The sequence below is a fragment of the Vicugna pacos genome, chromosome 11, assembly GCF_048564905.1.
Source record: "Vicugna pacos chromosome 11, VicPac4, whole genome shotgun sequence".
Classification (NCBI taxonomy): Eukaryota; Metazoa; Chordata; class Mammalia; order Artiodactyla; family Camelidae; genus Vicugna; species Vicugna pacos.
Genome location: NC_132997.1, coordinates 76,158,169 through 76,171,891, shown reverse-complemented (window position 1 = coordinate 76,171,891; position 13,723 = coordinate 76,158,169). Strand labels below are relative to the sequence as shown.

At 40.0% G+C, this 13,723-nt stretch overlaps 1 protein-coding gene across 2 annotated transcripts; it reads left to right on the top strand.

The window, feature by feature from the left end:
• The first annotated feature begins 47 nt into the window (after positions 1–47).
• Positions 48–13,154, top strand: COX15 (cytochrome c oxidase assembly homolog COX15). 2 transcript variants are annotated; one of them, XM_006210531.4, is made up of 9 exons: positions 48–219; positions 1,445–1,635; positions 3,289–3,411; positions 3,927–4,113; positions 5,777–5,944; positions 7,959–8,040; positions 9,531–9,685; positions 11,134–11,247; positions 12,160–13,154. In XM_006210531.4, the coding sequence occupies exons 1-9, from the start codon at positions 130–132 to the stop codon at positions 12,289–12,291; spliced, it is 1,242 nt and encodes a 413-aa protein (XP_006210593.1). In that variant the 5' UTR covers positions 48–129; the 3' UTR covers positions 12,292–13,154. The 2 variants fall into 2 exon arrangements, with proteins under 2 accessions (XP_006210593.1, XP_072827853.1); XM_072971752.1 differs by lacking the exon at positions 48–219 and adding an exon at positions 259–406.
• The last annotated feature ends 569 nt before the right edge of the window (positions 13,155–13,723 follow it).

Here is a 13,723-nt window from a genome sequence, read left to right as displayed (position 1 = left end):
CTGCTCGCCCTGACCTTTTAAGGAGGGGCTTGTTCTGTGTGACCTGGAAGTGCTTTTCCAGTTGGTGGCGGAAAAAGGCGACCGCTGAGCGCGAAGGTGTGGGAGTGGCAGCAGCGCACTGTCCTAAGTATGCAGCGATTACTCTTTCTGCCCTTGAAGGCCTTGATCGGGAGCCCGTGTCTCCGACTCTTGGTTCCTAGGGCGGTGCCTAGAACACAGGTACTGCACTGCAGCGGACTCAGTCACGGAAGGGGGCATGGCGTGAAAGGGCCAGGAGAGAGAAGATAGATCCCCGCACGTCAAGTTTCCGTAGTTCCTTAGAGTCCACCCTGCATTTCCTTGTGTCCGGGTACCCTGAGTTCGGATACGGATCTGCCATATACTAGCTGTGTATTAGTCAAATTAGGTAACTTTTCTGTGCCTCAATTTACTCATCTGCAAAATGGGGATAACAGTGCCTACTTCATAAGGGTTGTGGTAAGGATTAAATAATTTAATATACATCGAGGCTTAGCTAAAGCTCAATAGTTTTTACCCATATATTTGATTTTTACTCAAAGCTCCCAGGTATCAGATTAGAGACTATAACCTCATTATACAGGGAAGGAAATTGAGGCTTGATTTAAGTTGTCTAAAGTTACTTAGTTAATTAGAAGCAGGAAACAGAACATGGGCCTTTGGACTCAGAATCAGAAGAGAGTGTGAGTTCGCTAAACTAATAATTATTGAGTGATTATTATGTGTTAGGACCTGGGAAGTGAAAGAAAATACCAAGTCTCCTGCCCTAGAGGAAGTCAGTTCATTAATTTGTAATTCCCATTTGTCAAATCTTGTTATGTAAGGGAACTGTTTGAAACAAAGGTTGCAGGAGGGAAAGGGCCAGACCCACCAGACACTGCTGTCTCATAGCTCATAGCTTAGTGGGAGGTAGAGACAAATCTCATGTACCGTGTACTGAATGGTACATTACAGGGTGTAAAGGGCTATGATAGACAGGTACAATGTGCTGTGAGAGTGACCTGTTACAGACATGGGAGAGTCTGGGAACACTTCCTAGAGGAGGTGACATCTGAGCAGAGATCTGCAGTAGGTATTATCAGTCTGGGGACAAGTAGTGCCCCAGTCAGAGAAAAATCATGCATAAAGACCCATAGGAGAAAGAAAATGATCCACATTTAGGTGTAGAGTTAAATCTGGGGGAAGTATGCAGATACCAGGAGATTCATATAGTGTGGGCATGGATTAGAGTGAGGCAAGACTAGAGACAGGAAAAGCAGTTGGGGGGTGGTTGCAGTAATCCAGATAAGAGACCATGGTTTACCAGGGCAGTAGCAGTGGAGATGTAGCAATTCAGGACATTCCACTGCAGTGAGATTGAGCATGAGTAGCAGTGGAGTGAGGCCTTTTCTTTTTCTAGTTGTAATTTGTCTCTCTTGATTCTTAGTATGGTTGCAGCTGTGGCATCAGGCACCCCTTGAGGCCAGGGCAATACAGCACAATCTCTGAAGTAGCGTTGCAATCTGGAAGGGGTGCAGTGTCCCTTCCTTCAAAGGCTGCTGAGCGGGTGGTAGGCCGATGGCTCCTGGTCTGCAGTGGAACAGTGGCTGGAGCAGTTATTCTTGGTGGAGTAACTAGGTGAGTAATTTGCTCATAGCGAGTCAGCTATTTGGGTCATCAGTAGAAGTGCAGGATGACAGAGGGGGAAAGGACCTTAGAAAACATCTAGTCTAGCTCCCTCATTTTACGCCTACAGAGGGAACGTGTGTGATGGCTTGCCCAGCTGTAGAACAGTTTAGGGTTTTATTAGGAGGAGACTTTGATAAAGACTTGTTCAGGTCTTAACTGTTAGCTGTGTATTTTGTGTGTATTTTTTCCCCTACACTCAGTTCAAATTTGTCTAAAAATTTTTGTAGTTTGAATTAAGCACAAATGGTTCCTGTGCCTCTTGGGTCTCTTTAAATCTATAAAGAGATTTTATAGATTTGGATTCTACTCCCTCCACCACCCCAACCCCCTTTATAGTATTTTTTGATTGTTGAAGAAACCCAAGTAATTTGTCCTATGGTGTTTCCCACAGTCTGGATTTTGCTGATTGCATACTTGTGGTGTTTAACAAGTTCCATTGTCCCTTGTATTTCCTGTAAACCACTTGTTGCTTGATCAGATTCAAATTGGGGTCAAGGGGCGATATACTTCATAGGTGATTAGAGCATTCATAAATATCTGGTGTCTATTAGAGATGTCATCAGCCATTGATGACCATAGCCTAAATCCATTATTTCATTAGAGTCGTGAAATTGTAATTATTTTATTAGCTCAACTATAAAGAGAAACTTTGATTAACAATTTGGTTATCCGAAGGTACAGTTTGTTAGGAAAGGCAGGACAAACAGTTGATTCTTTCCCTTTATTTACCAATTTTTAGAATAATAAATTGGTTCCCAAGCATTCACCAGAGGTGACCAATAAAGTGTTTTTAAGTATTAAGACCTCATAGGTTTAAAATTTGTAATAGGTTTCAGTCATTGTACTAATGATGATGTGCTCAAATTGTCCCATCTTTAGTCAGTGGGAGCCTCTTCACATTGGCTCCAGAGTCTTTTTGACAGGACCCTAGTAACCTTTAATTCCTTGCTTTTTGGATGATAAGATGTTCCAGGCTTGTCTTGTACATTTCATTACTTGAAATCAACCTTTTACTTTAGGAAGCCTAACCCTTTTGGTGAAAATACTTTCTAGTGTTGTGTAAGTACTGCATGCTAACTGATTGCACCACTGGAGCTCCTTTCTAATGCTAATAAAATATGTATTCTTCAAATTCTCTCCACATTCCTTGTGCCCTTATTTCAAAATACCTATGTGTTATAATAGGCTATTACGGTAAACTGCGACAAATTTGAGTTTTATTGTCTTTAAATTCAGTCAGTAACCTAAACCATTTAATATGTGTAGCAGATCTCTTCTCCCTGTGTAAATAATATTGGTTATGCCTTTAGGGCACATTTCTTTGGCTTGAGGGTTGATTTTATCTGTCACAGAATACTAGTGAAAGAAATAAGGAGAGTTAAATGAAAAAGAACAAAGAGTAAAGAAATTTGTTTATGGCAGCTGTTTCTCACAGAATTCTAAGCAGTAAGAAGAGAGCAGGTTGTCAGAAGAGGAAACAGTGAAACGATGTGTTTACCTTTGGAGGGGTTAAGCTCAGATCCATTTGCTGCTGTAAACCGTTTATGAGTAATCCAGTGTGGTGCCCATATATGCACTCTCAAATTTCTTTCCTCTCTTAAGATTGACAGAGTCTGGCCTCTCAATGGTAGATTGGCATTTAATAAAAGAGATGAAGCCACCTACAAGCCAAGAGGAGTGGGAAGCAGAATTCCAAAAATACCAGCAGTTTCCAGAATTTAAAATGTAAGTATTATAGAAAATCAGGTAAAGGACACACTGGGCCCACTCAGTCTTTGGCTTATTTAAACATTTCAGAATGGTTAGGTTCTATTCTTTCTTTCTTTCTTTTCTTTTCTTTTTTTTTTTTTTTTTTTTGAGTAAAGATAGATTTACTTAGAGAGATACGTACTACGTAGAGTGTAGGCTGTTACAGAAGGCAAGAGAAAGGCCATGAGGTGTGGAGGTTGAGTGTGCTCAAGTTAAACTAAAAGTGGATACACACTCCATAGACAGAGTGTGGGCTGTCTCCAAAGATGAGGGAGCAAGAGAGGCCTATTATTTCTTGATATTTGGCTCAGTTAAGTTTAGCAAGCTCCCTACTCTAAACCTCCAGTTCCAGAGAGATTCTGACATAGCTGATGAGGAAGCGGGCAGACGAATCAAGCTTCAAAACCGAGGATGTTCCTGCATTCCAGCAGGAAATAAACATCAGATAGATGTTTTCTCTTTCTTATTTTTTCACTTCCCTTTTCACCCAGCTTGAATCACAATATGACATTGGCAGAATTCAAGTTCATCTGGTACATGGAGTATTCACACCGAATGTGGGGTCGCCTTGTAGGCCTCGCATACATCCTGCCTGCTGTCTACTTTTGGAGAAAGGGCTGGCTCAACCGTGGCCTAAAAGGACGTGTTCTTGCCCTCTGTGGTTTAGTCTGCTTCCAGGTGAGATTTACTTAGGTTTGGGAAACCAGAGATGTTCTCAGGAGTGTCCTGGTTGGCTTTGTTTTTAAGGAAGTAATCTTTGAGGCAATATAACAGAGAATGTAAAAGGATGGATTTTAGTGTCATAGACCTGGCTTCAAGGCCCAGCTCTGTCACTTAGTAGGGCAAGTTGTCTAACCTCTGTAAGAGGGAGGTGGAAGAGACAAAATAGAGGCAATAGAAACAGATAGTAAAAAGTGAGACATTAAAAGTCTAATAGAAACTAGCGGAGGGTAGGTAAAACAAAATGAATGTTTGTTTTAGAAAACAAAACAAAACAAAACCCAACTTATGACAGATTCCCAGGGAGGCAGAAATTTGAAGGTGGCAGCTAGGGTTATAGGAGGGAGAAAGTGGGGGCTGGCAGATCACACTGTATACTCCTTCGTCTTCCAATGTCCTATGCAGATGAAATCAAGATAACTAGAACATCCAGGGTAATCGTAAAGGGGGAAAGAAATACCTAAAAAGACTTCCTGAAGAGTATCTATTTAGAAGAGGCAGGAGAATCCTCTGACACGATTCTACTGGCTCGGGAGGGTTGGGGTGAAACGGCTATATCTAATCTATAACTGGAACTGACAGTTGTCTGGTTAATTGAAAAAGTCAGTTAAAACGGAATCACAGAATAATAATACCTATCTTAATTAAAGCAACATGGATGGACCTAGAGATACCATACTAAGTGAAGTAAGTCAGAGACAAATATCATATGATACCACTTATATGTGGAATCTAAAAAAATGATACAAATGAACTTATTTACAAAACAGAAACAGACTCACAGACATAGAAAACAAACTTATGGTTACCAAACGGGAAGGGGAGGGAAGGATAAATTAGGAGTTTGGAATTTGCAGATATTAACTATATATAAAAATTACTATATATAAAATAAACAACAAGGACCTACTATATAGCACAGGGGACTATATTTAATATCTTGTAATAACCTATAATGGAAAGTAATCTGAAAAAGAATACTTACATATGTATATGTATAACTGAATCACCTTGCTGTGTACCTGAAACATTGTAAATCAACTAGACTTCAATAAAACAAAATTAAAAAAATTTTAAATAATACATGCCTTAAACTTTTAAATTTAGATACTTTCATTACTTTTTTTTTTTAAGAAGTATAGGAATTTAGACACTTTCAAAGTAGTTTGCCTGAAAAACCTTACAGGTTTTTTACTTCTCCCTCAAAACTTTTATAGTTGTCTATTCCCACCTAATGTAACAGTAATTGTTTTTAAGCAGTTACTTTTGTCATGCTTTTCCAAAGCATTCAGTCTAGTTTTTATAGAAGCAACTCCCTTTTTTATTCTCATTATTTCACAGGTTTACATAATGTTAAATTATGTCAAGTATGTGACGGTTTTGCCCACAAATATGCTTTTGTGTACTTTTCTATGGATTCTACTTCAATAAAATGTTGCTCTAAACAGTAGTTAAGTATTCATGGTGCTATATGTGGAAAATGGATGATTCCTGGGACACTGGAGATAATGGGAGGATATGAAAAGGAGGGGTCAGGTAAGAGTACTCACTTTCTGAGAGAGTAAAGTTGAATAGACAGCTTCAACCTTGTTTTACTGGCCTCTTCTCTTTTTGGTTGTAGGGTCTTCTGGGATGGTATATGGTGAAAAGTGGATTAGAAGAAAAACCAGATTCCCATGACATCCCTCGGGTCAGTCAGTACCGCCTTGCTGCCCACCTGGGATCAGCCCTTGTTCTTTATTGTGCCAGCTTGTGGACCTCGCTCTCACTGCTGCTCCCTCAACACAAGGTAAAAGTCAGTCTGTATTGTTACCACATGTGCACAGATGCTGGCAGGGTCAGAGAAGCAGAAATTCTGGTATTGATGGGAAGTTATACGTCAAAATGTACACATTCCCTTAGTAACATCTATTGATTTACCAGAAACTAGATATAACCAAAGTTTAGAGAAACACTTAACTTTGGGACTCTGAATAGCTTTGAGATCACAAAGTAAAAATTTCAATTATTCTTTTGGGCTGGAGGAACTCATTCAAAGGAGAATTAGTCTCGGAGCCAAATATTTTGTCAGCATTGCCTATCGGGAAAGGTAAAAACATAAATTTTGGAAAAAGAGGGTAAGAGTACAAAAACAAGAGATACCCCAACCACTTTACTTCTGACTTCCAGAGGGATGGTGGATGGAGAGGTGAGGAAGGCCAGAAAGAGAGCTACTTGCGGACCTTCAGTGGTAGAGCCATGTTGGGTTGTTTGTTCTTTACATGGGGACCCTACCATTCATCATATCTAACAATATAGTAAGCCTTAGTGATCTTGCTGAAAAGTATTTTCTTTGTATGCTGCTTAAAGAAAAATTCTAGGTATTTTTTAAATGAGTATTATTTTAGATATTGAAGTCATGATTGGCCTGGATAACGTGTTCATGGAGTAAAGTTTGGGATGACAGTAAGACTTTTAAGTAGAATCTAATAGCTCCCTGGAGTCTGCAGTCTGGATCCCAATAAGGACAGGAGATGCTGACTAGACAGTCCTCCTCACAGGGAAACGGAGGAGGTTGAAATATTGTTATAGTAGACAATCCACATCTGAATAATTCCTATTCTCCTTACTTTCAAAGCCAGACTTCTAAAATGAATTGCCTACATCTATAGCTGTACATCCTGACAACCCATTTTTTCTTTCCAATTCTTGTCATCTGGCTTCCCCACCCACCCATATACATACACATCGACACATTCACCCCGACACTTACACATATGCCCACACTCTCCTAAACCCTCTCTACTAAAGTGGTACTCTTAAAGATTACTAGTGACTTTCTAGTTATCAATTGTTTTTCTTTTTTTGTTTAATTATATTCCACTAATTACAGAAAGGATCTTAGATGATAGTCAATTGTATAAGTGCTATGCTGTCCATCACAGTAGCTATGAGCCACATGTGGCTATTTAAATTCTAATTTAAATTACATTAACTTTATTTAAACAAACTTGTTATTTACTTAAACTTTAAATAAAATTAACTTTTTATCTAACTTTCAGTGGCTTTATCCTCATTTCAAGTCCTCATTAGCCACATGTTGGTCATCGCAGACAGTAGAACATTTCCACCATGCTAGAACACCTGACTGGACAGTGCTGATGCGCTGTCCTATGAAATCTTAGTAATGATACCTAACTCTTCACATACTAGATTGTAAATCATTTGAGGGCAGCATTTTAACACTCCTTTGTATTTTTATGGTTACCTGTTTATAAAGTTATTAACAAATATTTATTGACTCTGATTATTATCACAAGTTGGCTACAGTAAAAATAAAAACAAATTTTGGCTTTACAAAAACACTAACTCCAAGAATCCCTAAGCATTTTATGCAGTTTTGATTCTGATATATTTGCTAAACACTAAATATCACACACAACATGAAAATCCTATTCTGCATCTTAAGTCACCTTTTTAACCATGGTGAAGTATTTTCCCCTGAACAATGCAAATCATTCAGTTACTGAACAAATACATATTGAATACCTATATGCCAAGCACTGGGCTAAGATTACAGTAATAAGCAAGTTAGATGGAAGTTCCTGCCTTCACAAAACTCACAGGACACCAGGGAAGACAGATAGAAAATGTACAAATTTAATACAATATGATGCGTGTTAGATTCTGTCTGCTGGGAGTACTTAACCTAGTCGAGGGCTCAGAAGATCTGATCTCAAACTGTCACTTGAGTGTGGCTCGGGAGATCTTTGCTGCCTCTCATAGTTCCTGCAGTCAGTTTATCTGTGATTTTTCTTCTCTAGTTGCCTGAAACCCGTCAACTCTTGTGGTTGAGACGATTTGCTCATGGAACTGCAGGCCTGGTGTTCCTTACAGCTCTCTCAGGTAGGACTCATCAAAGATGGCCTCGTTACTTTCCAGTCAGGCAGGATCCCTTGCCTATTTCTTTTCCTCCTGCATCCTTGTATTTCCCTTTCACATCTGCCTCTCTCATACCCATCGTCTTCACCCTGTTGTTTCCTGTTCCTTCCTCCCCAAAATCCTGCTTTCCAGTCAGTGGAACAAAAATATTGAGCATCTACCTGGATTTAGACTGTCAAGGTTCAAATCCTGGCTTCACCACCTGTGAACTATATGACCTTGGACAAACTGTGCAATCTCTCTGGGCCTTAGTGACCTCATTTGTAAAATGGGATAATGATAATACAGTACCTGACATGTAGCAAAGTCAATGTAAGTGTTACTATTATTATTATATAAACATGAGTATTATTATTATTACATTGTATCAGGATGGATCAGACAAAAGGTCTGCTCTCAGAGATGGCCTCAGGTGGGGAGTTTATTGGGGCAAAGAGACTAACATAGATCTTTCTCCTTCTTTAAATCACACCTCCACTTCTCTTACTCTAGAACTGCCCTATCCAATAATCACCAGCCTCATATGACTATTAAACTTAATTAAAATTAAATAAAATTTAAAGTTCAGTTTCTCAGTCACGTTAACCACATTTCAAGGGCTTAGTAGCCACATGTGGCTGGCAGCTATTGTATTGGATGGCAGATTTAGAATACTGCAGAAAGTTCTATTGGACAGCACAGCTCTAAGTAAAACCATCAAACCAATGATCATCCAAACCTCTTCCCCCTCTTTTTTTTGGTGGAAGAAAATGAGTTTTGACTTTATAAATGCCATTTATAAAAATAAGGAATGTGATCTATACATACCTGAATCTTTTTTGATCATAAATAATGGATCAGTAATCCATTAAATTCATGGATACCTTTTTTATGTGTTTATACAGGATTTAGTTTATAAGGTTTTTTTGAGCACTTGGGGAAGACAGATAATAATCAATAAAACATAGTATGTCAGATAGTATTTAGTCCTGCAAAGAAAAGTAAAGCAAGATAAGGGGATTCAGGGGTGGGAGAGAGCCATCTTAATAGGATTTGGTAAGGTGACATTGAGTGGAGTGAAGAAGTACATTATGCAGATGTCTGGGGAAGAGCATTTCCAGGATAGATCAGCAGTTCTCAGTTGTGGAGGGAAGGAGGACATCAGAATCACTACGGGATCTTTTCCAAGCTAATATGCCTCTAGAGGTTCTAGTCCACTCCTCTAAGGGAGGCATGCCAGAATCTTGCGTTGGGAGCAGGTGAGGATGCAGCTGTTTGGGTTTGGTTTGTTTTTTTTAATTTCCATGGTGATTGTGATATATATTCCCTATTTGAGAACCCCTGCTGTAGATCTTTCTATTCTCTGACTGTTCCTTTTGTCTAGTTCTGGGATGATAAGCTTTTACTGAGTCAGAACTGGTATTTGGTCTCTGTGTTCTCTCATTTTAATAAATACTATTTACCTTGGAATACAGGGGCTTTTGTGGCAGGGCTGGATGCTGGACTTGTTTACAACTCCTTCCCCAAGATGGGAGAATCTTGGATCCCAGAGGATCTCTTTACCTTCTCCCCTCTCCTGAGGAATGTTTTTGAGAATCCCACCATGGTGCAGTTTGACCACCGGATTCTGGTAAGTCTGGCTGGTGATTTCTGGCTACTGAGCACAGGGAGCCTCTCGCAGGCTCTGGCGTGTCTGGAGCACTGATGGCAACAGTGAGACGGTAGAATGGGAACTAAATTTCGTTTTCTTTTTAGAAGACATTTAGTACCCATTCTCTGATGTGACATTTTTGTTCTAATTTCCCACACCTCCTCTAGCCAAATTCTGACTTTCAGAATACTACCAGCTTCTTAAAGTTCAAATATGCCTTTTACCATCTGGCAAATGATAACTCCCCTCAATCCTACACATGCAGAGGAGAATCATTTTAGCAGAAATGAGGCTGAGTAGAGAAGAGAGTGCAAAGACAGTGGTTGCTGAGCACATAGCTGTCAGCACTGAACCAACACCCCAAGGAGCTGAGAGCACCATTTTATTCAATACTCCTTATTTTATTGAAGCTGATATTTATTAAGGGCTTGCTGGGGGTCATGTTAAGATTGGCTTGGTGGCCTGGGTATGATAAATTGGAGCAGGAAAAGACCAGTGAGAGACAGTAGTGCTGTTGTAGTAATGCAGTGAGAGTGATGGGGTTCAGGGCTTCGTGGTGGGACTGGGACTTGAGAATGGTGACTCTGAGAGAGGTTGTAAGGGATAGAAGATTGGCTGCAGGAATAAAGGTGAAGAAAGATCAAAGGAGGACCCAGAGTTTCTTCTGTGGCATGCTAGAAACACACCAGCAGAAATGGGACTAGTGGAGTAAGTGTTGAGCTAGAGACAGAGGATATCCAGAGGACTCATATCCAAAGGGAATGCTGGGCGTGGGCGTGTTTCCTGGTGTGGGCTCAGTCCCCACGGCCACACAGCATTTTGGAATAAGTAAAGTCTAGTTGAAATTGTCATCATGGGCAGCTCTGAAAAGGAAAAGAAGTGAAATTGGTATGGAAAATGATAGAAAAACATTCTCCTTGACATCGTGGAAGTGGGGCAGAAACCCCATTGCCAGTTCCAGACTCTCTGAAGGGGTAGAAATGAAAATGAGACTTTAGATCTTTTTTAGCACTAGCTGGCAACACGACAACCTCCTCATGTGCTGTTTTAAAAATACAGGATGAGGGCAGAGATAAAATTAGGGATAAGATTGAAAAGAATGATTTAAAAACTGAGGGCCAACCTGGGGGACACCCACATTGGAAGGTGGATAAGATGGTTGAGAGAAAATGTGTATAAAGTGATATGTGCAGAGACTTTAGGTGGAGCCATGTCTGCTTGACATTGAAGTGGCACACAGCAGAGGGGCATGGAAGAGGCTGAGGAGGAGTGGTCAGGGATGGCAGTGTAGGTGGTTCTCTGTGCCTGGGACAGGAAAGTGCTTACTGGTTGCTCAGTGGATCTGGAGGAGATACGTGGAAGGTGAGCAGAAACCAAGAGGATGAGGACATTTCTTCCTGGCACTTGATGAGACTCTCTCCCTGCAGGGGATCACTTCAGTTACTGCCGTCACAGCACTCTACTTCCTCTCCCGGAGAATTCCCCTTCCTCGAAGGACCAAGATAGCAGCAGCAACTCTGCTAGCTTTGGCCTACACACAGGTATAAACCAGCTTTTGTTCTGAAGGTGTCCCCAAAACAAAGTTAGAAAAGAAAGGTGACAGGCTAGGAGGAAATATTTTTAATAATTATAATAGACTGAAAGGTTACCAACCAGAAAATAAGTAAAGGAAATTAATACACAGTTCTCTCAAGAACGATGAATGGCCAATAAGTATGGAAAGCTGTTTAGCCTCACTCATGATCAGAGAGGAGCAAATTAAAACAATGTGTGCCATTTTGTACCTGTCAGATTGGAAAAAAAGATAATCAGGTTTTGGCGTGGGTGTAGGAAAATGGATATCCTTGTATCTTCTTAGAGAATGAGTTGGTATAGCTTTTTTTAGAGGGTGTTTGGCAAAATCTTTTAAAGTGCTAAATGTATAATCCTTTGGTCAAGCAAATTGACTTATTAGTACCTAATAAGTTTAATGTACAAAGAGCTTTGTCCAAGGAAATGCATTGTGGAATTGCTGTGATAGTGAAAAAGTGGAAACAACCTAAATAGCTAAACATCTTTCGGTATATCCATTACTGTGGAATACTGTATGGCAGTTCAAAATAAGATCTCAAGAAATATGTTGTTAAGTGAAAAAAAGCAAGTGACAGAACAGTATATTTTTTAAAAGCAAACAATTATGTTTCTCTGTAAACATATGTACAGAAGTACAAGTGTGTAGAAGCTGTGTGTAGAGCTGGGCTGGATGAAGAATAATTAAGGGGAGTTTTAGGTTTTTCTGTGTTCTTTGAATTTCCTTTGTTGTAAGTACATTTACTTGTGAAGTTCAAAAATATGTATTTGATGTTCTGATGGGAGAATGTGGAGGGTGTGTGTATCTTGTCATCCCTGCCAGTCAGTTCAGCTCTGAATGTGTGGTTCTGACTTTGCTTACTGCCTCCTTTCCTTTGTAACAGGTGGGCTTGGGCATTACCACTCTGCTGATGTATGTTCCAACTCCTTTGGCTGCCACTCACCAGTCGGGCTCCCTGGCTCTGCTCAGTGTTGCCCTTTGGCTCATGAATGAACTCCGAAGAGTCCCAAAATAATTCTCAGAGGATCAGCTTCCTAGGACTGAAACTGCTTTTGGGAGATGATCAGTGAGCACAATAACTTAGGCTTTTCTGAGAGGATGACCTTGGCATACCAAGTGGTTTCCAAATTGGTCGGGTTATTTAAATTCTTTGCCTGTTTTTGGGACAATCACTGGATCAAGAAGGTCATTAGATACGGTTATACTAAAGGTTCCTTTTTAAATCTATTTTCATGTTGAAAATCAGATTTAATGTAAAGAAAGAATTTTCTGCCATTTGCTTAACAGGCTCTGTCTCAGGTTTCTTAAGTTGGCCAGCTGTTGGTTCTACATGCATGATCTCTGTCTCCTTGACTTCCTGAATCCTGAATTCTGCCTAAGGAGAAATCCTTTATGATCTCCACTTCATTTCCATCAGATAAAGATTCAAAGGGAAGGACTGGCACACCCTAAAGTAGCTAGATAGCCTTCAGCAAGAAATAGCTGCTGTCTTATAGTGTCCTGATTTTCAAAAATGGGGAAAGCCCTAACCTTTTGGTATCACTAGGTCAGACAAATGGAATATAGTATAAATCATTTCCTGAAAGGGTTTCTTAACAGCCTCATAGATAAGAAAAATATGGCCTTGATGGTGTAGTACCTGGACATCTCTTCAGATGTTTAAATGAATTGTTGATTAATGAATTCTTGTGATTTTGGCCTCTATTGATATTTCACAGGGCTCTGTCTTACTCAGCTTTGTTTTTTAAATCAGCAATTTGGATGAAGGCACCAGAAAGATCAGATTTGAGGATGGAGCAACTCAGCATTGCTGATATAACATGACAATCACAACTCATACAGTTGCAGAGTGACACCATCAGGATGAAATTAAACAGGTCATAAATTTAACATCTTCATTTAAATTAAATAGGATGTATAAGTTTGGGGTAGAGAAAACTGGCTTCTTATCATTTCATATAAAAAGACTTAGGAATTCCAGTTGGCCACAGGCTCAACATGAACCAACAATGTGATGACACTGAGAAAGATTGGTGGTGGTTCAGATTTTATCAATATCAATATCAAGCCATAGTCAGTCACACCTCATAGTGAGGTGTCAAAACACCTCACTGCAAGTTTTTAAGGAGGATATTGACCAATAAGTATGTATCCAGGGGAAGGGACCAGGATATTTAGGAGTCCAGAACCTGAATCACACAGGGAATACTTGAAGGAACTGGGGGAATTCAGCTGGAGGAGAACATTTGGAGAGAGAGCAAGAATCCTACCCTTGAGAAGTTGAAACCCTTTCATGCGGAAGAAGGAATGAGCTTCCTTTGTGCTGCAAAGCTGGGAGCAATGAGTAAAAGTTGAAGAAAGTTAGTTTTTAGTTTTGGAGAAGGCAAGAGTAGGGTCAGACCGGCACCAACTGGCAAACTGGAGAGCAAGTGCTCAGCTAAGGGGCT